Genomic DNA, 16,640 nt, shown 5'->3' on the forward strand with positions numbered 1-16,640 from the left:
TATTATGCATGACTCCTTGAAAGTGAAACTCATAAATACCCAAAAAGGAAAAATTTTAGGTCAATTAGCAATAATGTGACAATACTATCTAGCAAAGAAGGAAGAGAAAGAACAAGTGGAGCCTTTTGTCTTTAAATTTAATTAACATGATCTTTCTTATTCTTTTGGAAAGAAAATCCAGGAAAAAAAATTGAGTTTCATTTTTAAAAGGCCTACAATATTATGTTTTAATTAAAATTGAATCAACTTCCCTATGAATACTGAATTTTTAAAATCCGAGCAAGTGACAGTACATTATTAAAAGCTGCATCACTTATGTCAAAGAATTTAGTACTTGATTTTTAGAGATTCATTATCAAGTTCTTAAATGATCAGCATCTTGAAACTCAAATTCAAATAATCTTAGTTCTTCAGTTATCCAAAGCAGAAGAGGAATGCACATTAATTGCAACGAAGTTTGATGATTGCCTAAGAGCTGAAAAGCTTAGGGAGAAAAAAAAAAAAAAGGTATTTTTCTTTACCGGAAAAAAAACTTAAAAAAAAAATGCTGACAAAAACTTAATACCTCACCAAAATCAACTGCTCCTCACCCCTCCCTCCATTCCACAAATGCCTGTGACCCAAACTTGTGAAGTCTCTCACTTTTGTGTGTGTGTGTGAGCCACTCCAAGTTTATGTCTCACAAGGACGAAGCAAAAATCCTTTACTTGGTGCGAACTCAGAATCAGTCATTTTATCTCTTAGATAATCCTATTCTTCAGAGCAAGTTCTGGCTTTTAGCTCCTTCAACCCGCTTTCTTTTTCTTTCGTTCTATACTTTTTGTTGTTGTTAGCAGTGGTTTAGGGAGAGAGTCAAAGTCCCTTAGACCACTCACTAAAAATCGTGAACAGTGTCACGAACGAATAGAAACAGAAAACGGGAGATCTCAAAGAAAATAACACGCACTCTCAAACCCCCAGAGGGAAAAACAAGAAGACAAGCACACCCAAACTTCGCAGTTTCAGTACATCCGCAAAGAAGGGAGAGGTGCCGGCCTCCGCCCTCCCGGCCGGCAGGTGGCTTGTGGCGAGCGCCGCAGACAATGGCCAGGATGTGCCCTGCCTGCGTCGCTAGTTTGCTGTGTCTGCCCCTGCCCAGACTAAAAAAAAAAAAAAAAGTCTATCTCGAAAGAATGACAGAACGTAAAAAGAAGCGTGCATTAGGCTTCGGAGAAGTCACCCCCCTCCCCAGCCCCCAAAGCCTCATCTCTATCCGATCCCCATCGCGGTCCAAAAATGAACCTGCCACCCAATCAAGTTCCTGCGCAAGTTCTTTTTCTTTCCCGCAGCCCCTCCACCTGCCGGGGCTGTGCTCCGCGCACCCCAGGCTTCCCTCCGGCGACCCCCCGCGGGCTGCAGCAAAAATGGGGCGCTTCGGCTGGGCGGGGGCGGGCGGCTGCCGCGGATCCGGCCGGCTACCACTGCAGCTTGGTGGCCTCCGATTGGCCACGACGCGGGCGGGTAGGCTCGGCGGAGGAGGGAGGCGGGGGCGAGGGCGGCGGCAGGAGGCAATCCGAGCTGGGAGCGGGCAGCGCGCGGGGCGGGCGAGCGCGGGGACAGCAGCGGCGGCGGCGGCGGCGGCTCGCCCTGATCGCGCTCGCGGAGGCCGAGCGGGGCGCGCGGGCGGCGGCAGCGACGCGGGGGTGGGGCGGCGCGCGCGAGTGAGCGGCGCGGGCCGAGAACCGGCGCGCGGGCAGCGGGGGCGGCCGCGGCGGCAACTGCGCGGGACGGAGCCGCGGCGGCAGCGGCCGCGCCGACCCCTGGCCTCATCTCCGCGCGGCCGAGGCCGGAGAACAGTCTTCAACTCTCCGGGGGGACCGGCAAGGGGCGCCAAGAAGCGGTCTTCCGCCCCCACGCAGCGGAGGCGCCGGTCGGCGGGACTGCTGCCCTTTGTGGGCACAGCGCGCACGGCCCCGAGCGCCCTCCCCGCGGCGCTCTCGCCGGCGTCTTCGCCGTGCCCGGCGGCCCTGGAGAGGGGATCCGGAGGAAGCAAAACCCCGAGCCCGAAACCTCGCGTTGCGGAGCTTCTGGGGAGCTCCCGCCGCTCCGCTTGCACCTCCGCATCTTCCACCGGCCAAGGTCCCCGCCGCCTGCATCCCTCCTGGCTTCGCTGCGCTTGGGGCCGAAGCAGAGCAGTCTGCGCTGCCACCGCGGCCACACACGCACACACTAACACCCTCACGCGCACGCCCGCCTTCTCCCCCGCCCCCTCCCCAGCTCCTTGATCTCGGTCTGTTTTATTACTCGTGGTGCGAGTCCCGCGGACTCCGCGGCCCGCTATTTGTCATCAGCTCGCTCTCCATTGGCGGGGAGCGAGGAGCAGCGGAGAAGGGGGTGGGGTGGGGAGGGAAGGGAAGGGGGTGGAAACTGCCTGGAGCCGTCTCTCCGCGCCGCTGTTGGTGCTGCCGCTGCCGCCGCCTCCGGCTCCTCGCTCGGCCCCTCTCCGCCTCCATGTGCCGGATAGTGGGAGCGCCGCGGACCCTGCTGCCGCTGCTGGCGGCCCTGCTTCAGGTACGCGGCGGTACCCGCGGGCCGGGCCGCGGGCGGGGTGGGGCGGGCGGCGCCGGGTCCCTTTGTTCCCCGCGCCGCTGCGGGGCCGGGCTGCGCACCCGGGAAGGGAGGTGCCGCACCGCGCGGCCGGGAGCTGCGCAGACACGAGGCTCGGGCCGGGCGCCGGAGCAGGGCGCCCGGGGCCAGCCGGTCTCCCGCGCCTCTCTTGGCGGTTGCCCAAATGGGCTGATCACGGTCTCCCCACTGTCCCTGTGGGGGTCCAGCCAGTTCCCGGAGGGTGTCTCTAGGCAGCAGAAGGGTGAGCTAGGCTAGCACTCCGGTTTTGCAGTTTTCTACGCTTCTCACCCCTCGCGTTGCACTTTGCTCCAATTTTTTTTGTTTATTTCTACAGGGATGGGTCTCGAGTTTGCAGTCGAAATTCTCACTCTGGTATCTTAGTTACAGGACTTGCCTCCACCCCACCTCACCCTGGCACCCGCGCGGCTCCCGGTGCCCGAGGGCTCCAGAGTCCTATTGTCTTTACCCCAGCGTCGAATTGCTGGCTATTTCTGTTTTCCTACCCTCGCAATTTTCTCTGTCGGTCCTACCTGAAAAGAAAACCTCGCTCCCTTGCCCAAACGAGTCTACGCGGGTCCGCGCCTCCGCACCCAGCCCCTGGCCCTGCACGCCCCTTATCCCGCCGGGCGGGGAGAAGTTCCGTTACTTGGCTATTTTTCCTCTCCCTCTGTCCGGCTGCGTCTGCCCTGCGTGCGTGCTGGGGGCGCCTTGACCCGGAGCCTCCGCACTTTTCACGCCTTCGGGAGAGCGCCAGACAGCCTTTCCCTAGAATCGGTACCGGGAGGCTCCTCGGCTGCGGGAAGCACCTGCTCCAGGCAGGTCTTAGCCTCCCTCCCCACTCCGCGCGAGTCCCCTGCCGGGCCAAGCGTCCAACTTTCCCGCGGCGTCGGGCCAGAGGATGCCCCGAGGCCCCTTTTGGCCCGCCAGCGGGGTCTGGCGAAGGGAAGCCGCGCGCCGCGGCAGAGACCCCCCGCACTGGGCGGGGTCCGGCCGGGGGTCCCGCTTGTGCCGCCGCGGGCGGTAGGGGCCCGAGGTGGCTGCGGGAGAGGGGCGTATCCGCCCTCACGGCCTGAAGGGGTCTCGGGGGGAATCCGCCCCGGGGGGGGGGTCCCAGCGCACCGCCGACGGCTGGGGGTGGCCGGCCGGCGAGTGCTCCAAAAAGTGCGGGCGCGGCTCGGGAGTGCCACTGCGCCCGGGGCAACCGGGGCAGGGACAGATGGTGCGGATCGCCCCCCTCCGTGGTCATCACGGGTCAGGGCCTGACGCGCTCCGGCCGCGGGCGCCGGGGGCTGGAACGGACTGGCGCCCGCGGTCTCGCGCGCTCCCTCTCGCCGCCCCCTAGAGGGGTGTGGGCCGCGACGAGCCCTGTCCATGGTGCGCCCGTTCCGTGCTCGCCTCCCCCGGGTCGTGCTCGCCTACTCTCAGGCTCTCTCCCTCCCACTGGCTCGCGGGCCGCCCAGGTCCCGCCGTTCCTTTCTCCTTTCTTGGGTTTCTCCTTTTGTTCTTTCCTCTCCTGCTGGTCTCTTTCTCTCCCCTTCCCCCATTCGCCAGTCCGCCCCCCCTCGGCTCTCTGCAGACGCTGGGGTTTCAGAACTATTGCACTGGACATTTTTGGCCTCTGCACTTTTGGGGAGTGGATGGAATTTCTTCTAACTTGGGGGAGGAGACCTGCCAGTCACTTGCTAACAAAAGTACCTCCTGTTATAAAACCGCCCTTTATTCCTGGAGCGCACACTCCTCGTTCTTTCACCTCCTGTCAGTTCATTTATTGTTTCTTCTTTTAAAATGGGGTTTATTGAAGAGGTTAGGCTGAAGGGGAGGAAGGAAAAAAGTGCTACTTCAAGTGTTTGAAGTTAAGGGGAAAACAAGATAAACTTAAGAATCTTCCCAGACATCAGATTTAAAAAACAAATACGTCGTAGATTAGAAAAATCTTGTTTTAAAAAACATGTTTTGAACATAATACCATGGTCTTACTTATTTATAGGCAATTTATAGTAAATCCTAAGAGGGTCAGTTCAGCTCTGGATGGTATGCTCACTAACTTTTTGATCTGAAAGTAAGTTTTAATTGAATATTGTGCAGTGAAGTTAGGATAGGAGGAGACGTTTCTTGGTCACTAATAACCAAGGGACTAATGGTTCATGGGACTAATCTGTGTACCACGGAACAATCTCATTTCTTCTTTGAGTCATCTGCTTTGAAACCAGGTGTGGATTTTGTAGGCCATTTTATTATTTTTTTTAAGCATTAAATATATATATAATTTATAAACGTCAAATCGAGCACGTCCCTTTTCTGTTGTATGTTCTTTCTCAGTTTATTCCAGGCCAACCCGAGGTTGACTTTCAAAAACCTCGAGGAAAGGGGAGATTAAAACTTTGTCATCAAGTTATTTGGGTAATTCATGGGTATGAGTCAAGCAATAACACTGAGTGATTTACAAGGTCATTAGAGGTGGGAGCAGAGCAGTTCATGCAACATGAGTTTTAGGGTTAAGTGTGCTATGTGGATTGTACACACCGAGATTGGAAATGACTCTGTGCTAATGGTCTGCTTTACATACTGGAATAACATAGATTTATCTGCAATGTGAAAATGGCCCCTCTCCACTCTTCTGTCCTCTGCTTTTTAAAACTCTTTTTTTTTAAGCTTCAAGCCAGACTAAGGAGTCAAAGAGTTTTATAAAAAAGAATGAGCAAGTTATCAGTTTAGATACTGAGCTGCCTTATTTTTTCAGACCAGTTAAAGGAGAATAATTAAATATTCAAAAGGACTTTATGCCTTTAATTAACTGAAGTGTTCTTTGTTTTACTTGGAACACTTTTATTTTCACTTTAAGAGAATCTTTACTAGTTGAGTTATTCTGTTACCTAGATTTACATAATTCTAGTCAATTTTGCATATTATGATATTCAGCTTTTAAGATTTTCTCTATTCTTGCTCATTTTAGCTTGAGGCATTAGCATTGTCCTCTAAAAAAGAAAAAGTGCAGAATATGAGCATTAAACTTCACTGATCAAGGGATATCACAAAGTTATGACAAGCTTTCCTTTCATATAAGTGACTTTCAAATCCTTAAATAGATTTATCATCAAGGAAAAATGATCAATTATACTTTTACTACCCATCCAGTCATGAACAGGTTAGAAGCTTTCTTTGTTTTTCTGGTTCTCATTTTAACTGCATAGCTAAATTATTCTATTTTAAATACATTTGTATGGGTTATGAAACATCAAAGACATCACCTTAAGTTTTACCAATATTTTAGATTCTTAGTCTTATCACACAGATTTCTGCTTTCAATGCTGAATGAGGACCTATGAAAAAAGATGCACAAACCATATTAGGTATGGACTTTCATGGCATTAATTTCAATACATAAAATGTGGGGGGAAAAAAAGGCTTTGTTTTAGACTAGAAAATCTAGGATACCACAGTCATTTTAAGAATAAAACATTTATGTGTTCTCTATGTTTATTTGAATTTCAAGTTCCTTTGAAAGTAAGAATTAACTTAATTGGTATTCACAGTTTCTTCTCCTTATGTGTATCTTTGCCCTTTTTGAAACTTGGCACGTGGTCATTACTAACAGGTGTTGTTGTTGTTGTTGTTTAGTGGTTAAGTTGTGTCCAGCTCTTTTGCCACCCCGTTAACAGTAGCCTGCCAGGCTCCTCTTGTCCAGGGAGTTTTCCGGGCAAGAATACTGGAATGGGTTGCCACTTCCTCCTCCAGGGGATCTTCCCGACCCAGGGATTGAACCCACGTTTCCTGCCTTGCGGGTGGATTCTTCTACCACTGAGTCACCAGGGAAACCCCCTTACTGACAGTAGTGCACTGCAAATGCACTAAAAGCAATTTGAAAAGTAATTAGTGTGTCCTGAAATATTATAAGCATATCTTAAAATGGTATAGATATACACACAAATTAAAATTACATATAATTTTTTAGGCCTTAACTGCAAGTTTAGAATTTACTTGCAGAGTATACTGTCATACTTTTATCAAAGTCTGCCCTGGCCTTCTAAAAGTTTGGACTGAGATTTTTAAGGGGAAAGTCTTCTTAGATAGTTTGTATTTTTTACATGTAGAGATTCAATTCTATTTAAAACAGATTTTTGGTGACAGTATGTTGCACCAGGCTGTCCTTAATTTCCGTTTTCATTAAAAATCTTCAATTCTTAAATCTGTTGTGCCTCGTTAAGCTTTAGGGTTATTAATCGGGAAATGTCAAGACTTAAACCAACAGTTAATCTTGCTTTAAAATGCCTTTTAAAGAAATCCTGAGTAACTCAAATCCCCATCCTATTTTCAAAGGGATAGTCTCAAGTTAGAAGAGTGATTTTAAAGAAAAATCAACTGTTATTTAAGAGATGTAGTGTTTGTATCTACTTTCTATGGGTTTGCCTAAGTTAACATTATTCAAATATGCTCTTTTGGCTCAAATACAAGAATTAATCAAGTTTAAGCACTGCACAGACTTGTGGTGAATTTTGTCCATCCGATAGGATAGATTTGGAATTTAGATTTTGTTATTTGAGTAATTATTTCACATCTGCCATGAGTATACCTTCTAGAATCTGTTTTCAAGTTGGCTTTAGAACTGTAAGTTGAAACATAATTTGTACCAACAAATCATTACGCCTCCCATTTCTGTTTGTTTTCTTCTACAAACTTACTTTTGTTTGAATTTTTCAGTTAATTTGAGCGGATGCTAGTCTTTGTGTATTTAACTAAATGTAGATAAGTTTTAAATTAAACAAACCTATTCATGCCAGGGAGGAAGAAGATACAGATAAATATTGTAGTAAAAGCTACATCTTCTACACATATAAAGTGATGAGTTTAAAGCAGGCAGAAGGTGAATTCAGGATCTAAATGGGACCTTTTGAAAAATTTGAACTTTATGATTTTGTTACAATCTAGTTTTTAAGCTCTCTTTTAGGTTGTGCATGAATAGAGCTCAGTTCTTCCTTGTTACTCTCTTTAGGACCCAGAGTACTTCTTCTCTGAGCTTCCAACTGTATTTTACAGCACCCAGGCTCTTGGGTTGCATATATATACACACAGCATAGATGTTGAGAACTGCTATCCACATACATGTCCCCCGCAACGTTTATCACAGTTTGGCATGAACTATCAACTGATAGTTAATTGATAACTTTGTGTGTGTCATCCAAGGTGATTTGAGCACCGAGAGTAAATAATACCTTTGTTCTGGGCAAGTGAGCTGCCTTGACATAGTGTCAAGGGTAAGAGTGAGAGTCAAGGGCAGGAAGCCTGAGGTTCTAATCTGGTCCAGATGTAGTTTAGTCTCTTAAACTCTGCTGACCTCATTTTCCTCAATAATAAAACCATAGGCCTGGTTGGATTAGTTGATCTCTAAGGGACTGTCTAGTTCTCTGACTCTTGGGGCTGCTTAAAATATCCCAAAATGATTCCCTTTCAAAGACTTTGGAATGACTAATTTTTAACCTGAAATGCAGGGATTTTCAGGTACTCAGAAGACTGAGTATGCTTTTTGAGGGCTGCTGACAATACTTTATTATATATGATAATATATCATTCAGCACGAAGAATATAGCCCTTTTGGATGAACCTGGAGATTATCATATTAAGTGAAGTAAGTCAGAGAAAAATGTCATATGAGACCTCTTATATGTGGAATCTAACAAAATAATATGAATGAACTTATTTACACAGCTGAAATAGATACACTTAGAAAGCACACTTACAGTTTTGAAAGGGGAAAGGGTTGAGGGATAAATTAGGAGTTTGGGATTAAGAGATAACACACTACTATATATAAAACAGATAAACACAAGGACCTATTAGTAGACCTATCTCTACTGATGGGCTTCCCTATATAGCACAGGGAACTATATTCAGTATCTTGTAATAACCTATTAGGGAAAAGAATCTGAAAAAGAACATGTACATATATATATATTTATGTTTAACTGAATCACTTTGCTGTACAGCTGAAACTAACACTTTGTAAATTTAAAAAAAAAAAAACTTTTTAAAAAAAGAATATAGCACCTTGACCTAGCAAGTTCTTCTCTAGTCATTTTTACAGATATGTTTGTATTCGTGATATATATGTGATATTTACAAATATAGGTATATGCATTGAGGCACTGTTTATAATTGCAAAAGATCAAATTAGATGACCTCTGAAAGTCCATCAGTAGAGACTGATTTAATAAATTATGGGGTAATATGCAGTCAGATTTGAGAACCTCTGGTTACAGTCAAGAAAATTATTGTTAAGCCACCTAATGTTTTTGGCATACTCAGGTACCTAGAAAAGCTTCAGGTTAGGACCACCGAAATCATCATTGGGATTTCAGGGCCTCTGAATGAAGAAGAATTGGATGTAGACCACAGATAGAAGCTATTGCTGAATAGAAAATTAAGCAGAGTAGAAATAAGATGAAGATGACCTACGAGACATGTATGGATGTGAGAGTTGGATTGTGAAGAAGGCTGAGCGCCGAAGAATTGATGCTTTTGAACTGTGGTGTTGGAGAAGACTCTTGAGAGTCCCTTGGACTGCAAGGAGATCCAACCAGTCCATTCTAAAGGAGACCAACCCTGGGATTTCTTTGGAAGGAATGATGCTAAAGCTGAAGCTCCAGTACTTTGGCCACCTCATGCGAAGAGTTGACTCATTGGAAAAGACTCTGATGCTGGGAAGGATTGGGGGCAGGAGGAGAAGGGGACGACCGAGGATGAGATGGCTGGATGGCATCACGAACTCGATGGACGTGAGTTTGAGTGAACTCCAGGAGATGGTGATGGACAGGGAGGCCTGGCGTGCTGCAATTCATGGGGTCGCAAAGAGTCGGACACGACTGAGCGACTGAACTGAACTGAACTGACCTAGAGAACATCCTAAAGTTGGATTGAGAACAGCCTGTAGTAGGCTGAGCTTATAAGTAAATTCAAGAAAGATTGGCTAAATATACATAAATATATGTAATAGTTTCCATGTTGTATCATGAAGTGACCACACTATGCTGAGTTAACCACCTGAGAGATTATTCTGGCTGGTTAAACCATTATGATATTTCTTCCATTCTCTTGAATGAATGAATATTGAATTTTTCATCTGTTCTGATAGTGAAAAAGTTATCTAAAGTAGACTTTACCTAGTGCCTAGAACTTGAGATTCAGAAAAACATTTAGTGTTGGAGTCGAACGTTTTGGTCTACACTCTCCAGTAAGGAAGCTATTGAACTTGGGATTTTCCCAGGTAGCATTGGGAGAATTAGTGGGGTTTTGAAACAGCTTGAGTCATTTAAAAGGAGGTGCTATTATAAATACAATATGGCATTCATCATTGAGTGACTTGGAGAAGTGTTTGATTCATGATCCATTCTTAAATTTTCTTTTACAAAATATACCTGCCTATGCTAAAACTAATAGACAGTAATAGTGTACTTCTATACTACTATATATTATAATTTTAGTATTGTTTTCATGTTAATTTAAAAAATTAACTTGACCGTAGCATGTTTATGTAAAACCATATATTTTTATGGTTGTAGTTTTAATATTTGCTTTTGTGTTTTTTAAAAAATTATACTTGATATTCATCATTTAAAACTTTTATATAGTTTTATATATACCCCAATGCTGATATATAATTTAATGTTTTGTTGGATTAAAGAATTAGTGAAAAAAAGAAAAAGTTAAAGGATCATAATTTGGAATCTTTGTTCCAGATATTATTGGAGCTGAAAATGTGAAATGACTCTTGTCATTATTAAAATAAGTTTTGAGTTTATTCAATGTTCTTCTGTTGCTTTAGTGTTGAAATTTGTAAAATTTTGGAAGAGGGAAATCTAAATTGCAGGGACAGGAAATAGTTTAATGGTTGTCTGAGGCTGGACATGGAGACAAGAGATAGGTTACAAAGACGCAGGAGGTAATTTGAGGGGGGGTGACAGAAATGTTCTAGATCTTGATGGTGATGGGTTGACGAATGTATACTTTTTGAAACTCTTTAAACTGTACTCTTAAAATGGGTGCATTTTTATTGTATGTAAATTATACCACAGTAAAATTGGTTAGAAAATAAATAATGATTCACACATTTTTTAAAAAGTATATAAATTCATATTATTACTTCCAGTAAGGATTCTAAGAAATGCCTTTTCAGTGTTTTAATTTTTTTCCCCAATAGTCAATTCTAAGACTTTTAACAGTTTATTTTTAGTAATAGTCAGTAGGTCATTCATATAACTCAAAAGAGCACATACACCAGATAAAACTATTTGAAACTTCAGATAATTTGCTGCCATCTCTTCAATTTTTTTTTTTTAAAAACAGTGTCTGGTATAATAATACAAAACCTTAAAGATGAAATATTTTTAATTTCAGGGAAGAAACTAGTAAATTACCTTAGTTAATTATTTTATAACCTTGTGACATAAATAAATAAAACCTTGTGGTTTTATTCTCATTTTATAGAGATGATATAAAAGAAAGTCAGACAGTCTGAGTATTTATTGTGAGAATCCTGAGTGGAATGATATCTCTTTATAGCAGAGTTGAGCCTGACTGCAAAGCCCATGGTTTTCTCCTTGATATTCAGGGAACAAATACCACAGTAGAAGGAAATTTCAGTTCCTCACTACTGAGTTTATAAGATTTTTGTAAAATAGTTAACTTTTGAGTTTCATTCTTTAATTTTGACCTTAAATATTTTGATTTATTTTGACCTCTGAAACCAAAATTTAATACTTGGTTAAGATTTTCATTATATATATATTTCTTTTTTTTCCTTAGAGAAGGAAAAATAATTCCAGGTAATGATTCATAATCAGTTTCATGATGTTCTTCAAATTGTCTTGATCAACAAATAATGTGTTGATAAGTACTCAAAAAATAATTTTTGAATGAATTTTGGAACTTAAAATACTTTGTAAAAGCCACAAAAACCTCACCCAACTCACATTTTTTGTTGTTTGGGGTTTTGTGTGTGTGTTGTTTTTTTCTGAAACTGTGTCTGTTCAGTGTTCTTTTCTTTATAAAAGTACATTCAAGAGATTCTATCATTAAGTAGTAAAATATTTTAATGTTTCATGGCAGGTTTTCCATGTTTGAATAGTTTGAATTACCTTTTCTCCCACAAATGAAATTAGTTGGCATCTTTTAAAAATATAAATGGCCACACCTACAACAAGTTTATGGGACTGTTTTGTGGGGTTACTGAGTACCCACTGATTTGTTTGCTGCTCAGAAAGCCTAGAACTGTGGTTTTGTTTTTTTTTTTTTTTGGTAACTTGACCTATTGTTGGTGGGTGGATACACTTGGCTTGACTGTAATTGCAAACTAAATGTCTCTTAGTTGGGTCAGGGAGCTGTTAAAGCAAACTCTGAAATAAATGACTTAAAAAAACATTAAATTTATTAAGTTTGAAGAATATGATATAATCCCTTTGCTTAACACAAATCTTTGATAAACCAGAGGCTGTGACCACTTTAAATTTTTTTTTTTTCTTTTGTTGTCTTAATTGGTTAACACAACAGTTCAAAGTCTGCAGTTCATTCTTTATGGCTTTCCGGTCCAGTAAGTAAAGAGAAGTGTGTTTTCTGCCACCAAAGTATTAGGCGTTCATAGCTCCTTTGGTACCAACATGAGCATCTCCAAGATTAGGTTCTCATGTCTTCTCATATTTCAAGGAATTCAGAATTTAAATTTCACACAGTCACACTCATCCTTTATAGAAATAACAGATGTATATGGGACCGTGCTGAGTGTTCCTTTATTGATCATAGTATTGAATCAGTGCTCAGCCAAGACACAGCATTTCCAGCATCCCAGGGACACCCTCTTCAATTTTAACCATCCCTTCAGTGGCAACTATATGTTGTCCACTCACTGGGTCGTGTCCGACTCTTTGTGACCCCATGGACTGCAGCACACCAGGCTTCCCTGTCCTTCACTATCTCCCAGAGTTTGTACAAATTCATGTCCATAGAGTCAGTGATGCCATTCAACTTGACTTGTAATAGCAGAGATCAGTTTAGCTTATTCCCATACTTTATGAAATCATCCACTATATACTGTTTTGTACTTTTCACTCAATTTGTAGAATTGCCTGTGTATGTGTATCTTATGTCTTTTTTAATAGTCACAAGGTTAGGAAAGGCTTCTGGATGCTATGGAAGTATCTGGGAGGTTGAGGAAGGTGAAAACTGATTTAAAAGCAACAATAAAAACAGGCCATTTCATTGTATCTAAAGGTCACTTGAATGTTTACAGTGTTTGTGGTGTCAAACCATGAAAAAACTTTTGTGGATTTTCCTATCTAGATATCTCCTCCTGTAGTTCTGGTTAATTGGCAATGTTAATTCAGCTAAAAGCTGAAGACATTTGGAATTTAGTAAGTTACACCTTTTCTTGCCCTTCCCTTTTTATCAGAAGGAAGGTAGAGACAAAACACTCAGGATCTTTTGGACTTGAAGTCTTCATGCAGAAGGTTTGGGTGTTAAGACTAATCTTTGCACCAATGCTTCTTAATACTCTGAGCTTCCTAGTGACCCACTTCTCAAGGAGGCCCTACCCAGATTTATTTTTACCTAAAAAAGTTTCAGTTGGGGGTTACAATACCACAAACTGCTAGTTTTCCAGAAGGTCGGAGCATCTTTGGGGATAGTTGATCCTCTTTTGTGTCTGTGTAGCCTTTTTAAAGATCTGAGAGGTTGCCATGAAGGACACAGAGCTCCATACTTGTCCCAGATTCCTTCTTTCTGGAGGCCTTATCTCTCTGTGTATAATACTTGTTGAGTAGACCTAGAATCTAGGTGGAGGAGTCCATGCATAAGGATGAGGACTAAAGGATCCACATCCAGAGGTAATGGCCCAGCAGGGTTTGTTTGCTTCAGTTCAGTTCAGTTCAGTTCAGTTCAGTTCAGTTCAGTTTAGTTGCTCAGTCATGTCCGACTCTTTGCGACCCCATGAATCGCAGCATGCCAGGCCTCCCTGTCCATCACCATCTCCCGGAGTTCACTCAGACTCACGTCCATTGAGTCCGTGATGCCATCCAGCCATCTCATCCTCGGTCGTCCCCTTCTCCTCCTGCCCCCAATCCCTCCCAGCATCAGAGTCTTTTCCAATAAGTCAACTCTTCGCATGAAGTGGCCAAAGTACTGGAGCTTCAGCTTTAGCATCATTCCTTCCAAAGAAATCCCAGGGTTGATCTCCTTCAGAATGGACTGGTTGGATCTCCTTGCAGTCCAAGGGACTCTCACGAGTCTTCTCCAACACCACAGTTCAAAAGCATCAATTCTTCGGCGCTCAGCCTTCTTCACAGTCCGACTGTCACATCCATACATGACCACAGGAAAAACCATAGCCTTGACTAGACTTCAAGGAAGCTCTAATTTATTTATGTTTGTACACGAGTAGACTTTGGGCTTCCCAGGTGACACAGTGGTAAAGAATCCCCCTGCTGATGCAGGAGATGCAGGAGATGCAGGAGATGCAGATTCAATCTCTTGAGTCAGGAAGATCCTCGGGAGAAGGAAATGGAGACCCACTCCAGTATTCTTGCCTCGGACATCCCGTAGACAGAGGAGCCTGGTAGGCTACAGTCCATGGGATTGCAGAGTTGGACACAACTGAGAACCAAGCGCGCACACACACACACACACACACACGAGTGTGTGTTTATTTTCAATGTTTAAAAAGGTCGTACCCTTTGTATGACTTTAGCTTATTGAGGCCTCTTTGGTATTTCATTTGTGTTTAAGCCTTGCAGACAGTTTTCTACCATGAAAGCAATTGTATACATACAGTGTTTATGTTTTCAGCATTAAATTTTACTTACAGTTCTTTTTTGTTTGACAGATAACTAAGAACATTTGGGGAGACTAGCATAGCCATTAATTTAATTTTCCATTTGATTCATAGCTGAGTACCTTGTAAATGAAACTGAATTAAATCTATGATTTGGTTTATAGTCTTCCCCTTTATTAGAGGCTGTCTTGATGGAAGTTTGTTTAAAAGGGAGATAGTGGTATATTTGAATGTAGATAACAATCCCATGGACGGAGGAGCCTGGTAGGCCGCAGTCCATGGGGTCGCTAACAGTCGGACTCTACTGGGCGACTTCACTTTCACTTTTCAGTTTCATGCATTGGAGAGGGAAATGGCAACCCACTCGAGCGTTCTTGCCTGGAGAATCCCAGGGACGGGGGAGCCTGGTGGGAGGCCGTCTATGGGGTCGCACAGAGTTGGACACGACTAAAGTGACTTAGCAGCAGCAGCAGCAGCAACAATGGATTATGTATAGATGCCATAGAACATTTTATGGCCTAGAGTAAAAGCATTTTGGAACACAGTGAGATAACTTTTTCTAGTGTTTTTGTGCATGTAACGGGTCTCTCAAGAATTGTTCATATTCTGATTCTTATTTACTGGTTCTTCATAATTAAAATCTGTTGGTGGCACAGTGGTACAGGATACGTGTGCCAGTGCAGGAGACCCTGGTTTGATCCCTGGGTCAAGAAGATCCTGGAAGAGGAAATGGCAACCCACTCCAGTATTCTTGCTTGGAGAATCCCCACGGACAGAGGAGTCTGATAGGCTACAGTCCATGGGATCGGAGAGTTGGACACGACTGAGCAACTGACCACACATACCATGTATATGCTATGTATATATTATATTTAGTACAAATTACATGTAATATGTATTATATATTATATGATGATGTATTCAATTATATAGTAAATCATGTATATAATAAATCATATACATAATATATACTAATATTATATATATATATGATATATATAATATATATAGTGTGTGTGTGTGTTTCTGGAATACTACTCTGGTGGTTATGCCAAGATATAAATTGAGACTGTGCACCTCCAAACACAGTCTTCTCAAACCTCGTGCTATATCAAATTGTACTTACCACTTTATGTTTTCACATTTCACATTTTACTTATCTGAAGTTGACTTTTGTACTTAGTATGAGGTAGAGGGCCTTGCTTTATTTTTCTCCGTAGCATTTATGCATATAACACACACAGAGTAACAGGTGGGTGGCTGTCCTTTATCAAATGAATTTCTGTTTTTCTCAACAGAAATGCCTTCTTTACTAAGTGTGAGTTGTCGTATAGTTTTGGATGTCTGTCTTTCTCTCTCTGTGCCGATTGCCTAGGGAGGCAGTGTGTACGTGGTTAAGAATGTTGACTCGGGCTGGATGACCTGTTTCGGGGGCCCTGGTTTTGACACTAGGCTGTTGTGTGAGCCTGGACAGCACATGTGGCATTTCTATCTTGCTGTACATCCGTTTGTAAAAAGGGGATAATGAGTAGTATCTGTCGTAAGGTTGTTAGGAAGACTAAGTGGGCTGATATATCTATATCATTTAGAAAAGTGCTTTCATATGGTAAACAAGATGTAAGATCTTTAATTGAAGATTTGGGGTCATAATCATTACCCTTGTTTTACACAAACATAATCAAGGAGTAATTTAATTATTTGACTGAGTTTGAGTACTTGATATGTTCAAAGCTCTGTTCTGTGTTCCAGTGGGATGACTCATCATCCTCTGCATGGGAGGCTGCCAGTGCGCCTTAGACCACATGCGGAAGCCACAACTGAAGGACACATATTTTAACATTCCTCCTTCAGTTTTAACAGATGTTACCTAAGCTGATACAATTAAGGAAAGGGATTAATCTATATGGAGTGTTATTCTGCCAGCAGTTTGATTTGGGAATTACAGGTAATAAAACAGAAGCTATTCTGGTATCTCCTGTCTGCCTCTTTGCTTCTGTGATGTAAGTTTTTCTTAAAATTAACACCAAAACCATTTTGCATTGAGGTATAGCTGATTAACACTGTTATGATAGTTTCAGGTGAACACTGAAGGGACTCAATCATACATATATAGTTATCCATCCTCCCCCAATACCCCCTCCTATTCGGTCTTTTAATTCTTTAGTGTTCTTCTATGGACACCAGTGTGTATGGGTGTATGTGTGTATGTTGAGACTAGCCT

The 16,640-nt window shown here is 43.0% G+C and overlaps 1 protein-coding gene across 1 annotated transcript in view; it reads left to right on the top strand.

Moving 5' to 3' along the window:
* The first annotated feature begins 1,530 nt into the window (after nt 1-1,530).
* CDH2 (cadherin 2) overlaps nt 1,531-16,640 on the top strand; it is a 240,866-nt gene continuing 225,756 nt past the window's right edge. The window contains exon 1 of the mRNA XM_069569104.1: nt 1,531-2,550. Coding sequence (XP_069425205.1) covers nt 2,491-2,550 — 60 coding nt within the window. The 5' untranslated portion in view covers nt 1,531-2,490. The remainder of the gene's footprint in view (nt 2,551-16,640) is intronic.

The sequence above is a fragment of the Ovis canadensis genome, chromosome 23 (genome assembly GCF_042477335.2).
Source record: "Ovis canadensis isolate MfBH-ARS-UI-01 breed Bighorn chromosome 23, ARS-UI_OviCan_v2, whole genome shotgun sequence".
NCBI classification, from domain to species: domain Eukaryota; kingdom Metazoa; phylum Chordata; class Mammalia; order Artiodactyla; family Bovidae; genus Ovis; species Ovis canadensis.